This window comes from Cetorhinus maximus, chromosome 3, assembly GCF_964194155.1.
Source record: "Cetorhinus maximus chromosome 3, sCetMax3.hap1.1, whole genome shotgun sequence".
NCBI lineage: Eukaryota > Metazoa > Chordata > Chondrichthyes > Lamniformes > Cetorhinidae > Cetorhinus > Cetorhinus maximus.
Window position 1 is genome coordinate 120,319,282 of NC_135881.1, and position 27,328 is coordinate 120,346,609.

The window sequence follows — 27,328 nt, forward strand, 5'->3', positions numbered from 1 at the left end:
GAGAATTGAAATGGGGCGGGGTGATGTCGGGAGTTCTGCCTGACGTCATCCTGCACATTTTACGCGTCGGCGAGCGGGCCCCGCCCCCCGCTCACCGACCGGGAAATCCTGGCCCTGGAGAGAGAATGAAAAATAATATGTGTTACTTGGACTAATATGATTTTCCTACATTGTGGGAACTTGAATCAGATTCTTCAGTTTTGGAATTTCTGAGTATTATCAGGGTGGATTAACTTAATAGTGAGAGTCATTTTCTACTGATCCTTATATTACAGTACTGGTACTGGCAGTTGAAGGAAGTCTTGTGGCACAGCGGTAGACATGATGGCCATGGAAGGTGCATACGTAACATAGCCAGACAGGTTGACTATCAGCCTGCAAATCCTTCTAATGTGGCAGGCGGTAAAGAGCTGGAGAGTTGTCTAGTCAGACATACTGCAAAAGGCAACAGCAAACAACCACTGTAGTATTTTGTCAAGCATAATCATAGACTACTCCAATGGAAGTCCAGCATCACTAATGCCCTCTTAGGGCATGGTACCTGGAAGAGGAACTGGCACTTGATTCAAGAAGCATGGGTGGAATATTACGGACCCTCCCACCGGCGGGATTTTCCGATCCCGCCAAAGTCAATGACCCTTTGAAAAGCTCGCTGCATTTTACGGCCCTGCCCCCCGCCACTATGTTTCTGTGCTAGTGACATTTATAAATTGGGCTAGAAGACAATTCTAAAGGTTTTTGTTAAACAAAATAAATATTCATGTATCTGTCAACTTTATCTGATTGAATGATTTAATATAATGGTAACTTGTATGATACTCTTTGATTAATATTATTTTCTAAAAACTCTTTTTATAGTGTTTTTAATGCTATTGTATATGGTGCTTTGGAAATTGGACAAAGCAGTACTTTTGCTCCTGATTATGCAAAGGCAAAAGTTGCTGCAATGAACCTGTTTGCACTCTTCGAGAGAGTGCCACCTATAGACAGCTACAGCACCGAAGGGCTGACACTGGTGAGCATTGTATTTAAAAGGACTAAAGTAAAAATAATTGTGCTTTAAGATCTAAGAATCAAGACAAAGTTTAGATGACGTCAATGCTTAATGTTTGCAAACTATTTTATTCTTTACCTATATATATATATGTATACAATATGCAAATCACTGCCATTTTGGTTGATTGCTGTTCAGAAGTGTTTATCTTTCTAAAATGACCCATACTCTTTGTTTTGTTCCTATGTGATTATATAGAGCACTTGTGCAATTTTCAATTTCAAATTCCATATCTCATAGGGTTCCCATAGATACCTACTTTCTTTCTTAGAAAGATTTCTTTCTTATTAAATTACTCAAGATTTTCCACAGAATCCCATGAAATTTAGATCTTTTATCCATGGAGTCCAATGACATGGCACTTGTGAAACCCTGCACAAAGTCACTATTTTCTTCATTCAGTCCAGTTATTTTATCTGCGTGAAAGTTGCTATTGTCTACAGCATGATGGGAAACGTAACACCACAATATAGCAATGATTTAGAAAACCTCTTAGATGGAAATTCCACTCTATTCAATTCAAATACTTGGAAAAACTCAGCAGGTCTGGCAGCATCGGCGGAGAAGAGCACAGCTGACGTTTTGAGTCCTCATGACCCTTCAACAGAACTGTTGGAAGGGTCTGTTCTGTTGAAGGGTCTGTTCTGTCGAAGGGTCATGAGGACTCGAAACGTCAACTGTGCTCTTCTCCGCCGATGCTGCCAGACCTGCTGAGTTTTTCCAGGTATTTCTGTTTCTGTTTTTGTTTTGGATTTCCAGCATCCGCAGTTTTTTGTTTTTATCAATTCAAATACTTGTTTCCTTCAGATAGAATGGATGTTTTGGTGCTTTACGAATTGTATTGCTGTTATGCAAGAAGAATTTAACACAAAAATGCATGGTTATATATCTTGTGGCACTAATGTCAATTGCAATATGTTACATGTAAATTACATATATTGTAAATACCATCATTCTTTTGCAACCGTTATTTACTTCTTCATTATTGGGTTGAATCTATACTTTTCCAGAGTAGATTACTTTGCTATTGTTTTGAGCTCCATTCTGATGATCTCTACAAAAATTGACAAATCATGTCTCAACTGGCAAGCAAGTTGAATATTACAGGGCTGATTTTCCACATTAATTGGGAGAATGCCTCCTTCATAACTAACAACCGATTAATAACATTATATTCTTAGAAATTACACTTTCAATGTCTAGTGTTCTCACAATTTTGTTGATGGGTCATTAATTACTGAGAGGAAAAGACAGTCTCACTGTATTTGTGGGGAGTAATTTCACTCACTGTGTGTGGGACTGGGTTGTGGGACCTGAATCCTGGTTTAGATGTGTCGAGGAGTGGGAAGAGTTGTTTTATGTACCATTAAATAAAAGGGATGCCTTAAAAAATCCATTCTTATCTTGTTTATTTGAACACACAAATAGAAATAGTTAAGTTAATTTGTTGTGTAATATCATCATCATTATCATTATCATGTGTGTTCTGCCCGCAGACAAGTCCTTGGCTCATAGTAGTCTTTCCATGTCTCTCTATCCAGTGCTAGTCTTTCCATGCAAATACTACCACATCAGTTTTGCTAATATATTAACTTTTAATATATTAACTATTAACTACTTCAATAGGTAGTAGCATTTATGTAGTATCTTTTCATGATGTATTAATAGTTTACTGTAAATTACAAGTCCCTATAATATCCCATTGTTGTATTCTTTATGGGATGATTGTTACTTTTACAGTTATGACTCATGTTAAAAAGACTCGAAGGATGACCTAACTTTCAGTTGCTAATCAATAAAGGGGGGTTCAAATATACATTTTCAAGTGATTTTTCCAATACCTCAACTTTTAATAATCTTTGTCTGTCAGAAACATGGATTTTAATTAAACATTGAAGTTGATGTTCCAGTAAAGAATGGTTGGTCAATAAACCTGAACATGTTCCTGAAGAATCGACATGACTCTTGACGTGCATCCATGCTTACATTAGAGTTCTTGCTAGAAATTAAACCCATAATGCAGAGGTAATCATTGCAGCAGGCAAATTCTTTGCTGAAATCATCTTTACCATTCCATTTGTTTTATCGTAGGACAAATTTAATGGTGAATTGAAGTTCTCCAACGTTCACTTCTGGTATCAGACTCGTCCAGATGTATCAGTGCTCAAAAAGCTGTCAATCAAGGTTGGAAATGCACAAACTTTAGCACTAGTCGGCAGCAGTGGATGTGGTAAAAGCACTTCTGTCCAGCTCATAGAAAGATTCTATGATCCACAGGAAGGAGAAGTGGTAAGACTTATTTTATGTACCATTAAATAAAAGGGATGCCTTAAAAAATTAATTCTTATCTTGTTTATTTCAGCACACAAATAGAAATAGTTAAGTTAATTTGTTGTATAATATCATTATCATTATCATGTGTGTTCGGCCCGCAGACAGGTTCTTGGCTCATAGTAGTCTTTCCATGTCTCCCCATCCAGTGCCAGTCTTTCCATTTGCCAATAATTTGCTTCAACTTTCAAGCCAGCCAGCAATGAAATTCTCTTCATTCCTCTTCTTCTTTTTCCTTGAAATCGTCCCTTCATAATAGCTCTTACTAGTCGGTTCCCTGTAAAGATGTGCCCTACTCAGCCTCTCTGGCCAGGATTTTCCGTGCCTGCCAGCACTGGGCATGATCGGTGATGTGAGCGGACAATATAGCGCTATCGGTTTCATGACGTCGTGAAACCAGTTCGTGATCAGCCGCTCAGCTCACCAATGACAGGCCAAATTCTCCACCATTGGATAGTGGGGACCTCATTGTAATACATCAACATATCATTATTAAGCTTGCCTGCTGGGATCGTTCCCCCCACCACTGCTGGATCGTCTGCCCACATCAGCAGGAAAACACATCGGTGTAGGACACGTCTTGAAAAGTGCAATGTGCAGAAGTCAGGACTTACCCGCCAGGGCTTTGCTTACATTGCGGACATCCGAGGTGCAGAAGATGCTGGAGCTCGACAGCAACGGCACACTGGAGGACTGTCCATGGCATGCTGCGTGGATTCTCATGGACATGGCTCTGCTGCAAAGCAGCGCATGGAAGTTTGATAGTCACTGTTGATGCTCACAGTAGCTGTGGTTGAGGGAGTGGGAGAGGAAGGTCTATGATCAACTGGGAAATGAAGAGGTGTCAGGAGGGTGAGGTTGGGAGGGGGGGAAATGAAGATGTCAGGGGGGAGGTTGGGGGGAAGGGAGAACGGGGGGAGGAGGGATAATGGGGGAGGAGACGGAAACTGGGGATGTGGGTGTAAGGGGGGAGTGGAAGGTGCAAGGGAAGGAGTACAGAGAGGGGAGGATGTCCGGGTGTGAGGAAGGGGTATGGAGAGGGAAGGGTGCCTGAGGGGATGAAGGAGTGAGGCGAGGGGAGTGTTTCCAGGAGGAAGAAGGAGTGCAGAGAGGGAAGGGGTAAGGGTGTAGGAAGAAGTCAGGAAGGGGATAGGAGTAAGGCTGGAGGAAGAAATGAGGCTGGAAGAAGAGGTAAGGCTGGAGGAATGAGTCGGGAGGAGGAGGGATAAGGATGGTGGAAGAGGTAAGGATGGAGGAAGGAGTCAGGAAGGGGGAGGGACTAATGCGAGGTGAGTCGTGGGAGGCGTAGTAGAACAGGGTTGGGGGAAGGAGCTCTTGGGGGGGAAGGGGTTCCAGGGTAGGAAAGAGTTCCGTGGGGGGAGGGGGAGAAGGGGCGTGAAGGGGGAAGGGGTGCGGGGAGGGGAATGGGTGTGGGGGGGATTTGCAGGTGATCGCGCACGGGAGGGGTCGGATAGGTCCATGTCTGCCTCCTGGGGAGTGAATTGTGGTTGGGCATGGTATGGAGGAAGGGTAAAAATGACGAGGGCAGAATGAGGTAATAGGGTGGGAGGTTGAGGTAATGACAGAAGGGACAGTGAGGGTGGTTGGTGGAGACATGGAGGCAGACACAGACCCTGGGGATGGGAAGGAGGAGGTCAGGGTGTTGAATGTGGATGGGGTGGGATTTTCAGGAAGGAAGGGAATGTGCACGTTCACCTGGACATTCCCAAAGGAAAAGGGTTGGGGCTGGTAGGTAACAGAGGGGAGGAGGAATGTGATGCCAGGGGTGTCAACTGTGATGGGGGAAAAGAAATGGGTGACTTGGGGAGGGTAAAGACGGGGGAGCGAAAGTAAAACCGAATTAGCACCATGCTGTCCAAATCGAAAGTGAAAGGAGAGTCTTGGTGGGTGAGATCATGTGCTGCATGGGAGTGTGATCATTGGGTGGGCGGAGATGCAGGTCAGCTCAGATGGACAACTGAAAACAAACCCCAGCAGGCAGCATTCAAAATGGTCAGGACATGAATGTGAAACGCGAAGGATCCATGTGTGCATGGGAAAGTGCTTGCATGAGGCTCCGAAAGGCCCTGCCACACACACACTTTTCCCTCCAGAATCACTCGTGGGCTGGCTGCTCCCACTGCGGTGACAGGTCTTCCAGGCTGCTTATTTCCACCTCTTCATGGAAGGAGGTGGCTTTTGGCTGCAGTTGAGGACATGAATGGAGCTGAGGGACTGACTGGCTGAGGGTGTCAAGTCCCTTGGCAGAGTCCCCTGTGAACCGAAGTAGAGATAATTAGTGCTTGGCAGCAGAGTCAAAAACAGGAGAGAGAGAAACCACTCACAGTTGCACTGAGGGAGGGATGATCTACTGCAGGATCCTCAGGTGGGTGTTCACCGCCGACCTCACCATTGCCGCAGGTCTATGTCCTCACCAGTCAGCATAATGGCACACTCCACAAAGTGAGTGAGGGGCCTAATGTGGGCCACTCCACCCCTGGTCTGGGCCCTCTCCCTGCTGATGTGAGCCAGCTTCTCCAGCATGAAAACAGATGGAGAGAGTGTGAGCGGGACACATGGCTCTGTGTGGAATGTTTATGTGGTGAGCAGAGCCATGGACAGGAATGAGAATGTGAGCTCCAGAGAATATGAGCCTGATGGAGATGTGAGGGTGTGTGTGAGAGTTAGTGGTGTTGTCCCTTGAGATATGAGATCCCTGTGGATGTGTGATGGGTTTGTGAGTGTGTGAGTTGAGAGTGATGAGAAGAGAGATTTACCCTGGCGGAATAGATGAGACCATTCATTCTGTAGTGGCACTGGGTGGCTCTCCTCTTTTGCAGGGAATTGGCGCTGACCACCACTGTCACCACCTGCCATGCTGGATTGGTGATGCTGCTGCCCGTCCTGTAGCCAGAGCGGGGGGTAGAGGGCATCGTGGTGGGCCTCCACGGTGTTCAAATGGCATTCCAGTGATGCATCATTAAACCTGGGGGCTGCAGTCTTTTTGCCTTTTGTGGACATCTTCCCTGCAGCAGTCCTGGGCTGGAAGCACTGAGCGTAGCTGTAATTTAAATGTTGTGCCTGGTGTGATGAAATGGCGAGGTGATGGCGTGGGGGGTGAATGAGAGCCCGCCCGCCTTGGAAACGGTGCGTTTCCCAGGAATGCATAAATAATGCGGCAGGTTTGGGACGATACGGCGAGAAAACCCGCCATCGCGGCCGTCGGGTAAAATGTCATTTTACCTGCCCACTACCGTACTTAGTACAAATCTGAGACGATTCTGCCATCTGACTTTTTCCAGTTATTTCAGCAAATTGCTTTATCCATTCACTCTCCACAGCATTTCATCTCTTGTTACCTTTTCTGTCCAGCAGGTCCTTTCCATTCTCCTCCAGATCCACATTTCAAAGCTATTTAGCAAATTGATCTCCTCCATCTGTAAGGTCCACATCTCATGTTCTTACAAAACAACACTTCAATTCAAGTTCTTTACAAGTCGCTCCTTAAGTTGTTTATTCAGGTTCCTGCTGAGCAGTCATCTCTTCTTACCAAAGACAGCCTTTCTCATTGCTATCCTTGTTCTTAATTCTTTGTTGCTTCTTCCATCTGCAGATATTATGCTTCATAAATACTTGAATTCTTGCACTCTTCCTTCTATCAATATATGAACATTTCTTGGTGATTTTGAGATATGCATCACTTTGGCTTTGCCACTGTACACTTTTATTCCAAAGCTCATAGCTGCTGTTACTAGCTACTAGTTCTTGTAATCCTTCTTCTGTGCTTGCTACAACTGCTTTATCATCTGTAAATCTAACTGAAGTTATCATTTACCCTCCCGCCCTCAATCTAAGTGCCAGATTCTGTATCTTCCAATGCTTCTTTAATCATTGCTTCTGGACATTGAAGAGAACTGGTGACCCTTGTCGAACTTCACTTCCAATTACACATGGTTCCGACTCCCCGTTGGCTACTCTCAATGTGGCATTTGTCCCATGTACAGATTTCTTATGACTCATCTGTCTCACCAGTCTACTCCACTGCTTTTCATATGAACATACAAATTAGGAACAGGAGTAGGCCATTAGCCCCTTGAACCTGCTCCGCCATTCAATATGAAAATGACTGATTCTGACTGTGGCCCCAACTCCACATTCCGCCTGTCCCTGATAATCTTTGACTCCCTCGTTAGTCAAGAATCTACATACCTCTGCCTTAAAAATATTCTGTGATCCTGCCTCCATCGCTTTCTGGGGAAGAGAATTCCAAAGACTCACGCCCCCCGAGAGAAAAAAAATTCATCATCTCCATCTCAAATGGGAGACCCCTTATATTTAAACTGTGTCCTCTAGTTCTAGTCTCTCCCACAAGGGAAAACCATCACCTCTCAATCTTCTAAACTCCAATGGGTACAGACCAAGCCTGTCCAGCCTTTCCTCATATAATAACTCCCCATTCCAGGTATCAGTCGGGTGAACCTTCTCTGAACAGCTTCTAATGCATTTATATACTTCCTTAAATAAGGAGACCAAAGCTGTGCACAGTACTCCAGATGTGATCTCACCCACACTCTATACAACTGTAGCAAAACATCCTCACTTTTATATTCCATTCCCCTCCAATAATCAACTACATTCCATTTCCCTTCTTAATCATTGGCTGTACCTGTATACTAACTTTTTGTGATTCATGTACCAGGACAGCAGATCCCTCTGTACCACAGAGTTCTGCAGTCTCTCTTCGTTTAAATAATTAATATACTGTTTTTCTATTCTTCCTGCCAAAGTGGACAAGTTCACATTTTCCCACATTATGCTCCATCTGTCAATTTTTTGCCAACTCACTTCACCTGATGAGCAGTGTTCATGTCACTCAGATGTGAAACCTTTCTGCACAAGGTAAAAGGCAGGCGTCCCAGTCCAGGGCCTCTTCCCTGTGCCCTGTGCGGCCTCAGACCACAGTGATGGTCCGGCCTCACACTCCCTTGAAACACTGATGTCTGCACCTCGGCAGTGCTGGTCATTGCTGCCAGAATGTCATGGGCAGGCACCACAGAGTTCTCTCATTCTCTCTGTGTGCTCTTAGCACCTTTAAGGTGGGTCTGGCCACCATCACACCAGCATCTACGACCAGTGATGCTATGCACCAGCTCCGGAAGGGCTGAGGTGCTGAAGGCGGACACAGCATCAGATGCGTCTAAAGCTTCATGGCTGCGTCTCTGAGATGGCCCTGATCATGGAGCACAAGCGAACTGCTTTTGACCAGACAGGAGTCAGGCATTCTCAGTGGCTATGTGAAGATCTCTGGAGTGTCCTCACTGCATGTTGTCATCATCCTCCTGTGATCAGAACAAGGAGCCATAGGCAGGGAGACATTCTTGGGAGTTTATTGACAATAGTGAACATTATGTACAAGGGATTAACACCCATGCCCAGGCTGTGCAACTAATTGTCCTTAACTTTCCTAATCCTGCTGCTACGTCTTGGTGCTCCCCAGACATCCACAGCAGAGGTGGAGGCAGCCTGCTGACTGTGACGCCCTGTCTGTGATGACTTTGGCGGGCGTCCTCTGGAGGCCCAAGACTTGGAGGGCCCCAGCCTGCATTCAGGGTCCTGCTGTGTGGCAGTGGCACCCTCCTCCGCCTGTGAAGCTGGAGCTTTGGCGGTCACAGGAAGAGAGGATTCGGATGGGCCGGTCACCCCCAGGGTCACCTGGGTGGATGGCCCCAGAGTGTGCACCTCCTGATCCTCCTCCCTATGGGTGCCCGAGTGCCCGGCTGACTCCGTGAGCGGAAGGGGTAACTGGAGTGAGATCGAGCTGCCCAGCACTCCTCTCGCGTACACACTGTTGGAGGCCAACGATGACATCAATGATAGATTTAAGCCCGTGCAGCAGTGCAGGAGTGACATCCTGGGCCAAGGTCCCCATGGCAGCCGCCATCCTGCCAGTGTTGACCTCGGTGCATTGGCATACCGGCGCTATCACCTCAGCCTGAAGACGGACGGACTCCTCCATCATGCCTTGCAATCTGAGGAGTGCAGAGAACATCCCTTCCCGATGTTCCCTAGTTGCCTTTGCAGCTCCAACAACTGTACCATGACCAAGTCCAGAGGCTCGTCATCTGACTGACTCAGTTACATTCTGGCCTCCAGCAGTCCTCCAAGTGCCGGGGACCTGGGAAGTCCCTGCCTCCACCTGCTGTGGATCAGACGGTACGATGTGTTCACCAGATTGTCATCCCGAGGCTACTCTAAAGCTAGGTCCCACCGAGGTGTGTGTCTCTGCGCTGGTGGAGGGTGTGGGCGAGCGCTGTGATGGGAGGGTGCCTCCAGATTCCTCTTCGGAGGTTTCTTCGGAGTTTGATTAGAGGCTCTGGGCTGTGGACTACGTCGGCTGCTTCCCAGATGTGCCTGTGAAAGCAAGGGAAGATAATTAGTGCATGGCAGTGGCCTGTGAAAAAGGACACACCACTTACGGCATGGTTGTCTGATGGATGTTGCATTGCTGGATCCTCACTTGGTAGAGCACCGCTGACCTCACCGTCAGCACAGGACCAGTCCCGGTCATCACCGGCCAACTGGATGGCTCTGCTTTCTAATTCGGTCAGAACTTTTATCTCCGGCAACCCTCCACCTGTCTGTGACCTTTCCCTCCTGTTGTGAGCCAGTTTGTCCTGCATGGATAGAGATGGGAAGAGTGTATCAGGACACCTGCCGGGCCAAATGATAAGCATGCCTAGCCTGTGTGGGTGGTGAGTGGTCCCATGTACGGGATGAGGACAATGACGATGTGTGTGAGAGAGTGAATGGTGATGTCCCTTGCACTGGCAGTGAGTGAGGGCCCTGTGGATGTGTGATGGGTTTGTGAGTATGAGTTGGGAGTGATGAAAAAAGTGACTTACCCTGGCGGAACAGAGGAGATCATTAATTCTTTTGTGGCATTGGGTGGCTGTCCTCCTCTGCAGAGCATTCACGCTGACCACTGCTGCCACCACCTCCCAAGCCGGGTTGGTGACTTTGCTGCCCATCCTGTGACCAGAGCGGGTGTAGACCACATCCTGGTGGGCCTCAACGGCATCCAGTAGTCGCTCGAGGGACCGGTCATTGAAGCAGGGGGCTGCGATCTTTTTGTTGCCCATATCTCCCAGGCAGCAGTGGTGAGCTGGTGGCAATGAGCGCTTTGCTGGTGGCTGCTTTTTAAAGATGGCGGCCAGCATGATGCAACAGCGGGGTGATGGCGAGCGGGCGAATGAGAGCTCGCCAGCCATGGAAACGGCGTGTTTCCTGGGAGTGAATATATAATGAGGCGGGCTCGGGAAGACACGGCGTGAAAACCCGCCATTTTCATCGGCGGGTAGGACTCCATTTTACCTGCCCGCTACCGCACTTAGTGCAATTCTGGGAAAATTCAGCTCCTTATGTCCTCTTCACAACTTACTTTCATACTTATATTTATGTCATCAGCAAATTTAGCAACTATATATTCAGTCCCTTCATCCAGGTCATTGATACAAATTGTAAATAGTTGACTACTGCCAAGAGCTTAATCCAGTCAACCCAATCAAATGTTTTTCCAAAATCTGCAAAACAACTGTCCAAACTCTAAACTACCTTCACACATCCCTTTTATAATGCCGATTGGTTCTCATGTCCACCTTCCTCCCTGAAATCCAAACTGGTCAATCTCCATGCACTCTGTACTTTCCCACCCATTCTCTTTGTTACAACTCTCAACACAACCTTTGATGCATGAACAATCAGACTAATTGTGTGAAAGTCAGAACATCAGCATGCTTTTGGCTTCTTTTGTAGGATGATGATTATTGTCTGCATGAAGTCCTCTGGCCATCCTCCTGATATAACACATAAAACTTAAATCTGTACACACCTGTCAACTTTTTCGAATTTACATCCCAGTGTCAACATTTATAATGGAAATTGCCTATGCAAATTTGCCATGTTACAGACACATTCGTAGTGCAAATCAAGCAATACTGAATTGGCATCCTACGTTATATCCTACCTCATTTACACCAAGCCTGATTGTCTTTTCCATTGGAGCTAAATAGATTACAGGCAGAATTTTGCCATCAGTGAGCAGGGGGCGGGGCCCGCTCACCGACGCACAAAATGACACGGGATAACGTTGGGTGGAACCCCTGACATCATCCCGCCCTATTTAAGTTTTCAGGAAGGCGGGCCTGCAGCAAAATCAGCTGCGGGTCGCCAACCTGTCAATGGCCAATTGAAGCCATTGACAGGATCATTTATACAATTAAAGAACCTTCCCGTCCAACCTTAAGGTTGGTGTGGAGGCCAGGAGCCCCGGCGGCAAATAGTGAAAACATGAAACCTCATCTGCCGACGGGATGAGGTTTCACGTAGGGTTTTAAAAACTTTAATAAACTCATTATGTAAATTATGAACATGTCCCATCTCATGTGACATTGTGAGTATGAGTTGGGAGTGATGAAAAAAGTGACTTACCCTGGCGGACATTGTCACATGAGGGGGACATGTTAGGGAATTTTTTTTTCTAACTTTCATATTTTTAAAAGTGTAAGCGATCTCTCTGAGGCAGCACTTAGCCTCAGGGACATGTGCGCTCTTTTGTGCACATGTGCGAAAGAGCGCACTCTCGCTTTTGGGGATTCCCCCGCCCCCCCCAGCCCGCACAGGAAGCGCATCGCGCTTCCCGCCGGGCGTCACGCTGGGCAGGCCTTAATTGGCCCGCCCACGTAAAATGGCAGTGCGGCCCGCTTCTCCGGCAGGGTTTGTCTCCCCGCCCGCCGGAGATTGGGTCGGGCTCGCCCGCCCAACAGGCAGAAAATTCTGCCCTACTTCTCTCAGTTCATTACCTATATAAATAATAGCTCTTTTGCAAGAATATGATCCAAGTAAATGACCAGGAACTCTGAATAAATATTGACAGTATCACAGTTGGTTTACAAATGCTGAGCTGAAGTAAATCAACCGCACTAGACCCATTAATTCATTCCAATTAGGTGAACCATTTGTTCCTCCTGAAATCCTTCTTTCAATACTGTACATACTGATCTGAATTTTGTGCATTTGCCAGCCAACCAGCTGCCCTTCCCCACAAGCTACCCTGGCCCAGCAACCGGGGAACACTAGTGCAGACACCAACCTTTTAGTTATTAGAGTACTTGCTACTTTTATCCTCTGAATAACTATAGCAAAAGAGCTAGCAACACCCTGACAAAATTTTCATCTTTGAGCTGATTCTCACGAGTCAGGCCATTTCCCAATGGTGCAATCCTGCCTCCTAGCCAGCAGTGTCCGCCCGTGCTATTTTAATGGTGGGGTGGCAGAGATAGGTTGGGGTCGGGGCCACTGACTCCTGAAGCAAGCCCATGGCAGGATTGGAGGTGGGTGGATATCAGGCAGGTTAGAAGGCCTGCATAGGTTCACTGGGGTGTCAGTTTGGTTCTGTACATGAGTGTTAGGCACCCTAGTCCTCACCTCTTACCCCCTTTTTCCCCCTCCATGTGCCCCCATGTCCCCCCATGCCCATTCACCCAGTATTCACCATGGACATAACCCATAAGGTCTATAATAACATTGGGAAGTCTTTTGAGTCATGAAACTGTCAAAATAAACAAACAAATTCAAAAACAAGAACATTCAAGAAAAAAACCCCTCTTAGGAGCTCATAAAACTGTCAATAAAATACAACTGTTTAAACCCCACTTGAAAAAAATGTTCTTAAATGCTCATAAATCTGTTGAAATAAACAGTCATCCAATGTCTTCTTCAAAAAACATAATCCACTTACGAGCAGAGTTGAATTAATTAGGGGTTTATATCTTAGCCAAGCATTCATAATGGGACTCTATTGCACAACTCTGTCAACAAAACCATGAGAGCTGAATACATTAATGTTTTTGAAGTCGAGGAACAGATGGGCATCTGTTGCATTGGTTCAAAGGCTGAACAGATAGCTGGGCTGCCAATCAATGTAATGATCAAAGCACATGGTCCAATTGACATACTAAAATATAAATCACAACACTATTCGATGCAGCAGAACACTTTATGCACTGAATAAATTAATTTAATGCATCTGAAGACTTATCTACTTTCACAACACTGATCAATTTAATGGACACTTGTCCTATATAAACAAAGCCCTTTCATGAATCACTGCATTAAAAACATACTTAAATGGCTTATCATAATGACATGTGAAGTAGGCAACACCTTTTGAAATTACCTGTCAAAAGGTTCCCAAAGCCAGTCTAGGATTCCCCCATGGTACATCCTTTCAAACCCTTTTGACTGTGCCTTTGACCTGTTTTCTGAAATGCAGGTCAGTCTACCTTTCTGCTATTGAACGCATCTAGGGATGTTTTATTAAGCTAAATGAACCAGGCAAATGTAAATTGTTACTGCTGAATGCCTGAGGTGACTGAGATGTGATTGAAAGTCTAGGTCAGTGTGACCCCAGACCATGATAAATGTAGTCTTTGGTCTATGTAAGGCTATACCCAGCCAGGCGATTCTCCAGCTTTAATTAGTTATTACACTTTGTTCTTTTCAGGGCTCAGTAACGGGAGTGCTGGCTTAGCTGTGATGAGCATTTGCACATGTGATTCCCCACCATATCTGTATGCTTCACATTTCAGTTTTTCTTTCATTATTTAGTGGTTTACATGTTCACCTGCCACACAAAAAAGTAGGCAGAAACATTTAGGGGTGGAGCAGTTAAAGCAGTGGGCACAAGCCACAGTGCAATGCAGGCATGTGTTCAACTCCATGCCTCTACTAGGTAAGTGATGGTGAGTGACATTTCCAACAATCTGGATCACGTCACAAAATCAGAATCAACATTTTGCAGATTCTTTGACAGACAACAGCTCCATCTGGTGGCACAAAGGATAATAGAATATGCTTTATATTGATAGCATTTACATGTTCCTGGAAACTATAGGATCCAGAGTACGAATGTATTCATCTGAAATTGCTCTTTGCACAGTTTTAAAGATGGTATTAACCAGATTAGAACAGATAGATGAATGACTGAAATGTTCATGCCGCAGTCTGAACTGTAATTACAGAGTCATGTTTTGTTTTTGATTTGTATGTTGAAATGAAAATGTTCCCATGAGTTTGCAACAAGGCGCAACAAATAGAAATCATACATTAAGCATCATTTTAGAAAGTCGGGTAGTTTTGCTTTTTGTGGTAAAATACATTCACCATTTCACTATGAGGGGTAGAATAGAAGTAAGTTATCTAGTCCAGAATACTAAGATCAATGCTAAATGAGTTTGAACATGATGTCCATTTAAAAGTATTCAAACCTGCTAATTCTCTCTATGATAGAAACAATGCACAAGTTATTTGGTGTCTTACTGAGTGGATAGATGCAGGAAATTAATTTACTGCTGCATATACATACAGAAAAAAATTGAGGCCTTACTCATGTGTGCAAATATTGCATAAGTACATGGATCACTTGCATCATAAGCTTACAAGCAATTAACATTTATTTTAAATGTAGCTTCTAGATGGAATTGATGTCAGAAAGATCAACATCCAATGGCTTCGATCTCAAATTGGAATTGTATCCCAGGAGCCTGTGCTCTTCAATTGTAGCATTGCTGAGAATATTGCCTATGGTGCCAACAGCAGGACTGTGTCACAGGCAGAAATTGAGAAGGCAGCAAAAGCAGCAAATGCTCACTCATTTATTGAACAACTCCCTGAGGTAAGTTCATCCATTATCAAACAGCAGTAATAATAATAAGGATTTTAAATGCTGAGTTTTTCCAGCACTTCTTGTTTTTGTTTCAGATTTCCAGCATCCACAGTATGTTGCCTTTATCTTAGTGTTTAATTGACTGCCACTTCTCTTCCAGGAGTGCCTACCTTGAAGAAATACTGCTCTTCTCTCTGACAGGATTTCCACTTCTCTGTTTTACCCTGTTCACCTTCATTGCTTTCCATTTCTCTCCTGGTGCTTGACAAGGTGTTTACTAAAACTCGCTTTCACAGCCATATTTCATTCCTCAGTGACTGCCTCCATCTCCGACTCACCCCAAGTGGATTCCAACTGAAGTTCCATCTCTCATGTTTCGAATCCACCCAGGATTACAGGTATCTCCGGGACATACAACGCTCCTCGGACTGCTGTTCTCCCCGCATCCTGAGATCCACACTCAGTGCCATGCGCCGCTATATGAACACACTCGACCTCTCCCTCCAGCAACACCGACTCATCCTATCTCTAAGCTGTCCTTGCCCCCAGTTTCACTTTATTCTTTGTCTCATCCGACGCCTTAACAAAAAACTTTGTCTCTTTCTTTCAGGTGCTAAGGAACGCAAACTCCAACAACTCATTGATACCAGCACCCATCCTGGACCCTCCACCCCTTCCTGTCCCTCTAACCCCATCCCGTCTTCTCATTGTTTATCCCCACCTTTTAGCCTATTTTGATCTTTTCTCCTACACCGTCCCCTCCCCCCACCCTACGCCCACCAGGGTCATCTGTCACTTGCTCATCCTGCTTTCTACTCTTAATGTCACCATTAGCACCTCCTTTAGCCAGTATCACCACCATCAACACCCCTTTGACCTTTTGTTTATGACATCTGCTGCAATCTCTCCTTTGCCTCTACCTATCACTGGCCTTCTATTCAGCTTCACCTATCCCACCCCCCTTAAACAGTACATATTTCACCATATTTTTACTTCCCTTTAGTTCTGAGGAAGAGTCATATGGACTCAAAATGTTAACTCTTCTTTCTCTCCACAGATGCTGCTAGACCTGCTGAGTTTTTCCAGCACTTTTTGTTTCTGTTAAGGATTTTAAAGCTGTGTACATATATAAATTTACTCTGTAGTTAGAATATAAGAAATAGGAGTAGGAGTAGGCCATTCGGTCCTTCAAGCCTGCTCTGCCATTTAATACAATCAAAGCTGATCTTCCACCTTAACTCCACCTTTCTGTACTATCCCCAAGTCCTTTATTTCCCTTGGTATCCAGAAATCCATTGATCTCTGCCTTGAATATACTCGACTGCTGAGCATCCACACTCCCTGGGTTAGAGAATTCCAAGGATCCAAAACCTCTGAGTGAACAAATTTCTCTTCATCTCAGTCCTATGAAGGAGCAGGCTGGGAGGTGGGTCTGGGGGCTGTATAATTGGGCATGAAAGCACGTGATGGAAAGCCAGTTGCCTTCCCAACTCATGAGGTAGGGAAGGTCAAAGTCGGTGTTCCTGCCCCTGGGCCAATTGAAGCCCTTAAATGACCAGTTAAGGATAGAATGCCAGTGGCAGGGAGAGCCCACAACATGTGAAAAACTCTGACGACCTGCGCATGGGTCGGTGTGGGGTGAGGGGGCCTCCTGTGAGTGGGGCACCCTGTGTCCTACAGAGGGACTTACCAGTGACAAGGGCCACCATCCTGCAAGAGACCTGCTGTCTCCATTGAGCTCCCCCTACCACACCCCCAACCGCTTGAACCTGACTGACTGCCCCTCTTACCTCTCTTCTGTGCCTCCAGCAATGCTCCTGGTCCAGGGCCTCCTGCAATCCCAGCAGTGGCCACTTCTCTGGGTGGTGCTTTAGACCATCTGATTGGCTGGCAGCTTTTAGAGATGGGCTTTTCACCTTCAAAGTGCCGGTAACCCCGAAGGCAGGCAGCAGGCTGCCTGATGGGCATTTAATTTCACTAGAACTCCTGGAAATTACTGTGGCACAGTTGCCACCAGCTTCCCAGCCAATGGATGGGGCAACCACCACGGCCATTAAATTCGGCCCATTATATTCCATCTGCCACGTTCTTGCTCACTCACTTAATCTTTGCAGCCCCTTTACATCCACCTCACTGCTTTCCCACCTAGCTTTGTATCATCAAAAAACTTGGATGCATTAAACTCATTTCCTGCCTCATCTAAGTCATTGATATAAATTGTAAATAGCCGAGGCCCAGCACTAATCCTTGGGTATTCCTTCACTTACAGCCAGTCAACCTGAAAATGACCCATTTATTATTACTGTCCGTTTTCTGGCCATTAATCAATCCTCAATCCATGCTAATATGTTACCCTCAATTCAATGAGGAATAATTTTGTGTATCTTTTGATAAGGTGTCACCTTAGTGAATGCTTTTTGAAAATCCAATTACGCTACACCCACTAGTTTCTCCTTATCTGCCCTGCCAGGTACAACCTCAAAAAACTCTGGCAGATTTGTCATACACCATTTCCCTCGCATAAATCAGTGTTAATTCTGTTTATTCATGCAATGACTCTCTAAATGCTCTGTAACCACATCCTGAAGTAGGTGTATGAATCAGCATTCAACACCTCAGTTACAAAATAATCAACAATTCAGATTCTAAAATGACTTTGATTAAATCTTCAGAAATGTAATTGTTTAGGCCTTAATGTGGAAAGGCATGGAGAGTAATAATAATACGCAGTCAAAATGTTGATGCTTACTTTATTCTTGCTTATTTTTTGCAGCATTTTGCATTGGTGGTAACATGGCACCTATGCGTTAGGATTACAATGCACCACTGCTTTATTCTTTCTTTTAATTTTAGTGTTAAAGGAATGCTATCAACCTTTTGGGACATTCTCCAACAAACTTAGATCAGGGAACAGCTGGGAACAGCCTGCGCCAAAATCCTTGTATTACAACCACCACATTAGCCCCCATGAATGGCTGTACTGAAGCAGATGTGGTATCAGCTGCAGTTCTATAATAATGCAGTTTCGTGGAGTCTTTTTTAAAAAATCCTTAAAGACTTTTTTTACCATAGACTTGCTCAGCAATGTGATAACCGTCAGATCACCAATCACATATTTGCATATTTTAATTTACTGACCATTCATCACAGTTCATCAGGACAATAAAATGTATCTAACATTTCATATAATGCATGTTATTGTCCAGCACTGGGAGAACTGATCTACCATAGCACTCTTAAGTTATTTTGCCTAATCCCACCATGAGTTTATACGGTACATTTTTAAAAACATTTTAAACAAAAACTTGTGCAAGCTGGATTCATGATGCCACGGAAAAATAACGGTACAACCTCAGAGTCAAGACCTAACCTGTCACTGAGTATAACGCTAATGCAATGTCAAATCTAGCTTTAAAATGGTTCAGGTGTCCCAGCTGCACTTTTAATAAGATCATAAGAAATAGGAACAGGAGTAGACCATTCGGCCCCTCGAGCTTGCTCTGCCATTCAATAAGATCATAGCTGATCTCCTTGTGTTTCGATTTCCACATTCCCATCTAACACCGATAACCTTTGATTCCCTTGCCTAACAAGAATCTATTTACCTCTGCCTTAAAAAATATTCAATGACCCCATCTCCACCACCTTCTGAGGCAGAGAGTTCCAAAGTCGCACTACCCTCAGAGAAAAAAAAATTCTCCTCATCTCTGTCCTGAAAGGGCAACTCCTAATTTTAAATCAGTGCCCTCTAGTCCTGGACTCACCCACAAGAGGAAACACCCTTTTGACATCCACCTTGTCAAGGCTGTTCAGGATCTTGTATACTTCAATCAAATCACCCCTCACTCTTCTAAACTCCAGTGGAAACAAGCCCAGTCTGTCCAACCTTTCCTCGTAAGACAACCCACTCATTCCAGGTATCAATCTAGTAAACCTCCTTTGAAACACCTCCACCTTCCTTAGATAAGGAGACTAAAACTGCGCACAATATTTGAGATGTGGTCTCAACAATGCCCTGTATAACTGAAGCATAACATCCTTACTTTTATGTTCAATTCCTCTCGTAATAAAAGACATAGACCAGAATTTTACATTTGGCGTGCGGGTGTGGGCCTGACACGCCAGAATGTAAAATGACGCACGATGACATTGGGCGTGTGTCCCGCGTCATCGCACTGTCTCGCAACATTTCATTCGATGGGCGTGCGCCGGAGTCGGCTGCGCACCCGCTGATAATTGAAAGGCCTATTAAGGCCATTAACGTACTAATTAACTCCAAATTTATGCTGCCTGTCCAACCTAATGGTTGGCAGGCAGGTGAAAAGGCCATGTGGCCTTTACGTTTTTTAGGAGCAGGACGAGGTTTCCTAAAACTTCTAAAAATTGAATAAAATTTTTTTTGGAAAAATAAAAACATGTCCCATCTCATGTGAGTCATTAAACTTTAGATGTTTTTAATAATTTCTTTAAAAAGCGCTTCAATCTCCCTGAGGCAGCTCCGTGACTCAGGGAGATTGAAGTGCTTTGTTACGTGCATGCTGGGCCCGACTCTCCCTTCTCCCCCCGCCCGCACAGGTAGCGCTTAGCACTACTGCTCACCATCCACGCTGGGTGGGCCGCAATTGGCCCTCCCACATGAAATTGTGGTGCCGAGCCGATCACGGGTGGCAGTGGGCTCTGCGACCGCTCCCACCCAGCCCGCCCAATACAGGAAGAATTCAAGCCATAAAGTACGTATTTGTGCAGAACTTACTACTGGGTGTGTAACTGAGGTGCTGACAGCTGTGAACAGTGATAGAGCCAGCCCTTCCACTGATGTCCCATAGTTTGCTATGACTAATTCAAATACCTGTAGCATTTTTACCATGACAATCCATCATTTTTTCAAAACGTTAACATGACTAAATTACAGCCCTTAAAAGATAACAAATGTGTTTGAGCTACCACAAGTATTTGTTCAATTAAATGTAGGCAAAAGCAACTCAGGACCAGTGAATTTAAGGTGGAATTTTTTTTTTTAAAGCAACAGAGATTAAAACCTGCTGGAGATCCGAAATAAAATAGGAAGTGCATTTTTTATTTTTGTAAAAAAAAAGATGATCCTCTACCTTGTGATAATAGCTTAGGTGAAAGAAAAGTGCTATCAAACTTATTTTAAGCTTAATAGCACTTGTGCGTATCCAGTTAAGTACTGTGAATTTTGTATGAATTTTAAATTGTTTATTTAAACTAATTTAAATTCTTTTCATAATTAGAAATACAACACCAGAGTTGGGGAAAAAGGGGCTCAGCTTTCTGGTGGACAAAAGCAACGAGTGGCTATCGCACGAGCCCTCATACGGGAGCCAAAAATTCTGCTCTTAGATGAGGCAACATCTGCACTTGATACAGAGAGTGAAAAGGTAAGACGAAAATCAAAAAAAAAGTGCTGGAAATCTGAAATCGAAAATGGTGGAAAGCTCAGCAGATCAGTCAGCAACTGTGGAGAGTACAGATGAGTTAATTTTCAGTTGCAGGTGGCTCTAGGTCCAGCAAAAATTCTCATCATTATTCCAAATCCTTGCACTGCTTGACTCTCCCTATCTCTGTAACCTCCTCCAGCTGCTTTGATCCTAAGCTTTGGAATTTCCTCTCTGAACCTCATCACCTGTCTACATTTCTCTCCTCCTTTAAGTTGTAGTATAGTGTTTATGTTTCCCGGCTAATAATCAAAAGGCCTGGACTAATAATCAAGTGATGCAAGCTCAAATCCCACTACAGCAGTTTGTAAATTTAATTCAGTAAATTGAGTAAAAAATCTTGAATGATAAACTAGCATAAGTAATGCTGTAAAAACTCAACTGGTTAACTGGTTCACTTAATACCCTTTAGGCTGTGCATACCTGGCCTGTATGTAAGTCCAGTCCTGCCCGAATGTGGTTGACTCTTGACAGCCTTCTGAAATGAGATTAGTGAACCACTCAAGTGCATCAGATCTGCTACAAATTATTCACCACATGGCACTGCTGTGGTTTAAGAAGGCAGCTCATATTATCACCACCTTCTTGAGGACAATTAGGGATGGACAATAAATGCTGCCATGCCAGTCCCAGTGATACTCACATTCCATGAATAAAAAAAAAAGCTTTTGGTCACCCGTGCTCATATCTCTTTGTGTGGCTTGGTGCCAAATTTTACCATAAGACCATACGAGGTAGGAGCAGAAGTAGGCCATTCGGCCCATCGAATCTGCTCTGCCGTTCAATGAGATCATGGCTGATCTGATAAACCTCAACTCCACTTTCCTGCCTTGCCCCATAACCCTTGATTCCCTTACTGATTAAAAATCTGTCTATTTTAACCTTGAATATACTTAACAACCCAACCTCTACAACTCTCTGCAGTAAAGAATCCCACAAATTGACTACCCTCTGAGAGAAGAAATTCCTCCTCATCTGTTTTAAGTGGGCGACCCCTTACTCTGAGATTATGCCCTCTGGTCCTAGACTCTCCCACAAGGGGAAACAACCTCTCAGCACCTACCCTGTCAAGCCCCCTAAGAATCTTATATGTTTCAAATAGGTCGCCTCTCATTCTTCTAAACTCCAATGAGTTCTGGCCCAACCTACTCAACCTCTCCTCATAAGAAAATCCCTCCATACCTGGTAACAACCTAGTGAGCCTTCTCTGGAATGCCTCCAATGCCAGTATATCTTTCCTTAGATAAGGGGACCAAAATTGTTCACAGTATTCTAGGTGTGGTCTAACTTGTGCCTTGTTTAATTTTAGCAAGACTTCCCTATTTTTATACTCCATTCCCTTTGAAATAAAGGCCAACATTCCATTTGCCTTCCCTATTAACTGTTGAACTTGTATGTTAGCTTTTTGGGAATCATGCACAAGGACTGTCAAATCCCTCTGTGCTGCAGCGTTCTGCAGTCTCTCTTCATTTAAATAATATTCAGCTCCTCTATTCTTCCTGCCAATTGCTTAACCTCACATTATCCCACATAATATTCCATCTGCCAAGTTTTTGTCCATTCACTTAACCTGTCTCTATCCCTCTGTAGACTCCTTGTGTTATCCTCACCACTTGCCTTCTCACCTATTTTTGTGTCATTCACAAACTTGGTGATAGAACATTCACTTCCCTCAACTAAGCCATTAATATATTTTGTAAATAATTGAGGCCCCGGCACTGATCCCTGTGGCACTCCACTAGTTACAGGTTGCCATCCTGAAAATGCCCCCCTTATCCCAACTCTCTGGGCAGAATTTTACATTCCCGACCGATTCGGTGGCGGGCGGGCGGCCGATTGCCGCTGGCAAAACGGGCCGTGCCACCATTTTCCGCGGGCGGGCCAATTAAGGCCCGCCCCGTGGGTAAGTGACTCCCGTGAGAACAGGAAAATAGTCGCGAGGGCGGGTGGCCTCAGACTGCCGGTTCCAATGGGGAGCCGGCAGCCTGTTTAAAGAGTGGCCAGGCAGCCTGCATGAGGCAGTGCACCATGGCCACTCAGAGAGGTAGAAATGCTCCAAGGAGGAGGAGGAGGAGGTGGAGGAGGAGGAGGGCAGGCTGCAGGAGAGGCCAGCGGGGGGCCACTGTGCACCCAGATTCTCGGACGCATGCCCTGCTGTCCTCCTGGAAGAGGTGGGCCAGCGACATGATGTTCTGTATCCGAAGGATGGGAGGAGGAGGAGGGCCCCCCGCCGTGTTACCAGCCAGGTGTGGGAGGAGGTGGGCGAGGCTGTAAGTGCCCATGATGATGTCAGACGCACTTGCACACAGAGCCGAAAATAATTCAATGATTTGCTGCGCTCCGAATGGGTGAGTACCATGTCTGTCTGGGCTATTTGAGGCAGAAGGCAGCCTTAGCCTCCCCCTCACCCCCCCCACCCCGACCAAGTATGGCTGCTGTTACTGCATAGGACATCTGTCGCACGCTGGGTGGGCAAATGGGTACTGACAATGCTTAGATCAGCCTTAGTGGTTGAGGAGAAGAAGGGCTTTCCCCGCAGCATATGTTGGTTTCTGTGGCATTTGAGTAGTTTGGGGGCAAGCTGCAGGGGAGGCCGGTAGACACGTACTCAGAACTCCAACACATCATATTGATGGTAATGACATGGTCCAAGGGGTGCCTCAAGGTCTTTTGGGCAAGTCCCATCTGCTGGCATTGGCGCCGCACCTATTTGATCCTCCTTTCCATGGATGCTAGGACTCATGTGCTATTCAAAGTGATGGATGCTAAATGTGTCCAAGGTGGCCGTTGGGGGAGGGGTTTGGGACCAGCCGTACTACCTTCTGGGGACTCATCGCTAGTAGTGTGGACAGGAGCCACTGGAGGCCTCAAATGGCCCACTGTAGTTGGGGTACGGCATGTGCGTGCAGAGTACATGAGCGACCTGCCCCAATAAATCCTCTTATGTGTTTTGCAGGCAAAAGGTAACTACAATGCCCGGGAGCGCCTGAGGACTGGTGGTGGGCACGCCCTCCTCCAGCGCCTCACCCCATTCGAGGAGCGGGCCATGGAGCTGGGCAGGAGGCAGGAGGCCAGGGCGGCTGGGGGCGGCGAAGCTGGGGTCCGGTGGGCAGGCATTTGAGGTCCACAGTCCCATCCACTCTGTCTGCCCACTGTCCAAACCACTGGTGGCTGCTGCAATCGTTAACGCTGCAACACTGCTCATTCACTGACTAAGGCATTCTGACATCTGGGTCATACAGGAGGGACTCTTGTCCCATTGAGGAATAGCCTCTCCACCACCTTCCAAAGTCACCCTATCCCATTTGTGACCACTAACACCATGGTGTCACATGCCATTGGATTGCTGCTGCACAGCCAAAGACTTATTCCATTTTCGGGGGTTTGGGACCTCCTGCACCCTTTCAGCCAGTGCGCCCCACATTACTTTGTCCAGAAGGCCCTCAGCAGCTCAGCTGTGAACCTCATGGCACTCAACTTAGATGAATGCCACCACATTACTCATCCCTGCGCCAAGGGGAAATGTTGCCTTCTGGCCACTTGATCTATGCCCCTCCTTACAGAATGAGGGTCAATAATATGACCTCTCAATCTCCTGTGTTCGACGGAAAATGACACAACTGTTTGAATTGTTTCCTCAACCGTGCAACTATCTAGGCAACAATGCATCCACATCAGATACCTCTGCACCCTCCCCACTTCTCTGGTTCTTTACAAGCCATGTGCCATCCCTGAGGCCATCTAACCAGCCTGTTTGCATGTGCGTTTAATGCTTGGGGCCCGTCTTGACTCATTTGGACCTCACCAATGTTCTTCTTTTAAGGGTCTTGAAGGGTGAGCTACTTATGAGGCTGGGGGGGAAAGGGATGAAAGGTTGAACTGAATGTACGCTAACTGATGCACTGTCCTTGTTGTTAATTTCAGCATCACCACCAGAGCGACCCGCATGTCCTCAACGCAGCCCCCCCTTCACACCTGAGGGGCAACATGTGCAATTTGCGGCACATAATTTCAGCCAGCCAGGCACCAGCGCAGACACACACACCTCGGTGGGGACTTTACCGTCGGCTACTGTCCCGGGTCACAGTGGAGAGGGCACATCACGGTCGCTGGAGGAGATGGTAGGGGCAGAGAGTGCCGATGGCTCCAGCAGCCAGACAGCTGCAGGGGATGAGGCACATGCTGAGTCCGGCACTGATGACGTGCCTCTGGAGTTGTCCCCATTGCAGCAGCTGCAGGAAAGGTGGCAGGAAGTGCGTTTGCATCTGGCAGGGTTGCATGAGGGAATGGTTCAGTTGCTGTCTGCGACGGAGTTGTCCAGGCAGAATGCACGTGAAGAATCCGCCCTCAGGGCAGAGCATCAGGATTCCTTCAATGAGAGATTGGCGACTCTCATAGAGAGGGGCTTCCACCAAATGGATCAAAATATGATTGGGTTACGCTCTGACCTGCAAGCCCTCACAGCGATTCTGGCCACAGGTGGTGTTTTTCATTGTGGGAGATGTTGTGGACACCAAGCGCCGGCACTCGGTGCCCATGCATCTGCAGTGAGCAGGGAGGTGGATTTGGACCTCACGGCGCAGCAGCTGCCTGCCGTCACTGTGAGCTCCTCTCATGGTGCTCCGGATGAGGGCAGCAGCTCCTCCACCCCTCTGCCAGCCAAAGTTGCTTCCGTTGAGACTGCGACAACTGGGGAGGTGCCAGTTCTGGAGCTGGCCACTTCCTCCCAGGCAGGGCCATCACAAGCTCCATGGGCCAGAGGACGCCCGCCAAGGTCATCTAGGCCAATAGGACAGCAGAGTCAGCAGGCTGTCTCACAAGCCACTCTGAGCGATGGGGCGGCACGTAGATGTAGCACCCGGAAACAAAAGCATAAGGCACGTTAGGCACTCCCTGGGTATGTCACTGGTGATTTTGTGTTAGCCTTAGAATAGGGACCCCTTTTTGTAACATTGTCGAATAATCATGTGGGCTTTAATTGTGGACAGAATAAAGTCCACATTTGTTACACACATCTTTTCATTGTGGTGCTTTTTTCATTTTCACATAACTATCATGAGTGTTAGAGTGGAGATTGATGTTTCTGTACTAAGGCCTTATTTGCAGTTGATCAGGTGAAAGATGTGGCACCTAAGTGCCATGTGTGGAAGTTCCAGGCAATGCTGTTCCTGCTGATCCATGTGTATGGAGCTAGCTGAAGGTTCTTTGGATTAAATTGTCCCGGGTGTCCCTGCCTCCTTGGTGTAAACGCGGGTCGTCGCTGTGCCTCTCATCATCGCCCTGTGCTTCCTCATCCTCTGAGGCACTGCTGGATTCATCATGTGCAGCCTCATCCAGGGGGTCAAGGTCTTCATCATCAACTGCATCCCCCCTTTCCAGCGCAAGATTGTGCAGGGCGCAGCAGACTACCACGATCAGAGAGACGTGATCTGGGGGGTACTGGAGTGCGCCCCCTGAGCGGTCCAGGCAACGGAAGCGCATCTTGAGAAGACCGATGGCTCTCTCCACCACAGCCCTTGTGGTGCCGTGGCTCCTATTGTACTGATGCTCAGCTTCTGTTCTTAGACGGCGTAGTGGCGTCATGAGCCACCTTCGGAGGGGATAGCCCTTGTCACCCAGCAGCCAACCGTCTAGCCGAGCTGGAGCACTGAAGAGCACTGGCACCTGAGAGTGTCTGAGGATGTAGGTGTTGTGGGAGCTGCCTGGGAGCCTTGCACTGACTTGTAAAATCTGCATCCTGTGATCACACACTATCTGCATGTTCATGGAGTGGAAGCCCTTCCTGTTGACAAAGGCACTGGGCTCACCTGGTGCCTTGACGGCCACATGTGTGCAGTCTATTGCACTCTGGACATGGGGGAAGCCAACAATGGCCGCGAAGCCTCTGGTTCACTGTGCCTGACTTGCCTGGTCGTAGTGGAAGTAGATAAAAATGGATACCCATCTGAACAGAGCGTCTGTAACCTGCTTGACACAAGTGTGGACAGCTGATTGGGAGACACCACAAAGATCACCCACCGAGCCCTGGAAGGAGCCAGATGCATAGAAGTGGAGGGCAGCTGTGAGCTTCAGAGCCGCTGGCATGGGGTGTCCTCCCACACAGTTAGGGGAGATCTCAGGGCCAATCATCTGACAGATATAGTTGACTGTGTCCCTTGAGAGTTGGAGCCTCCTTTGGCACTGCACCTCAGTCATATTGAGGTAGCTGCTTCGCCGCCTGTATACCCTGGCAGCAGGATAGTGGTGTTGTCTGTGGCCCCTTGCATCTTGGACAACCTCTTGGCCCTGCGCCCCTTGTGCCTGCGCCTGGACACCCAAAGGTGGCTCCCCTGGAGGCTGATTGTCCAGTCCTGGCCTCCTTCTGATTCTATCCCTCCCCTCCTCCTCAGGGGAGCTGCCTCCACTGGAGAGGTCAGAACCCATTGCCCCAGGCTAAATGGAGGCCTCTGGAAAGCTGCAAGGCTGAAAAAGAATGCTGTCTGCAGAATGCTTTCACTTTACACAAAAACCTCTTGGACATCGATGAGAACTACTAACAATCTCACAGGTATGTTTTAAACACTTTCATCAATTGTAACTTCGTGAAAAACATGAACAACCCCTCTGAGTCCACATATCCCGACATTGCAAAAGTTTTCTTAAATAATCTCCTACCTGCCTTCCCATTGGGCCTGTGCGCCGACCCGAAGTTCGCACGGGCCCCTCAAAATCGTACACAATTGGCAAGTTAAGGGGCTTAACGAGCCCTTCAATTAATGGTGA

The 27,328-nt window shown here is 46.5% G+C and overlaps 1 protein-coding gene across 1 annotated transcript in view; it reads left to right on the forward strand.

Annotated features, from left to right (window-relative positions):
• The window catches only part of LOC144678868 (ATP-dependent translocase ABCB1-like), a 146,840-nt gene that overhangs the window by 104,471 nt on the left and 15,041 nt on the right, over nucleotides 1-27,328 (forward strand). Inside the window, exons 24-27 of the mRNA XM_078538864.1 lie at nucleotides 859-1,015; nucleotides 3,146-3,343; nucleotides 14,910-15,116; nucleotides 20,363-20,509. Coding sequence (XP_078394990.1) covers nucleotides 859-1,015; nucleotides 3,146-3,343; nucleotides 14,910-15,116; nucleotides 20,363-20,509 — 709 coding nt within the window. The remainder of the gene's footprint in view (nucleotides 1-858; nucleotides 1,016-3,145; nucleotides 3,344-14,909; nucleotides 15,117-20,362; nucleotides 20,510-27,328) is intronic.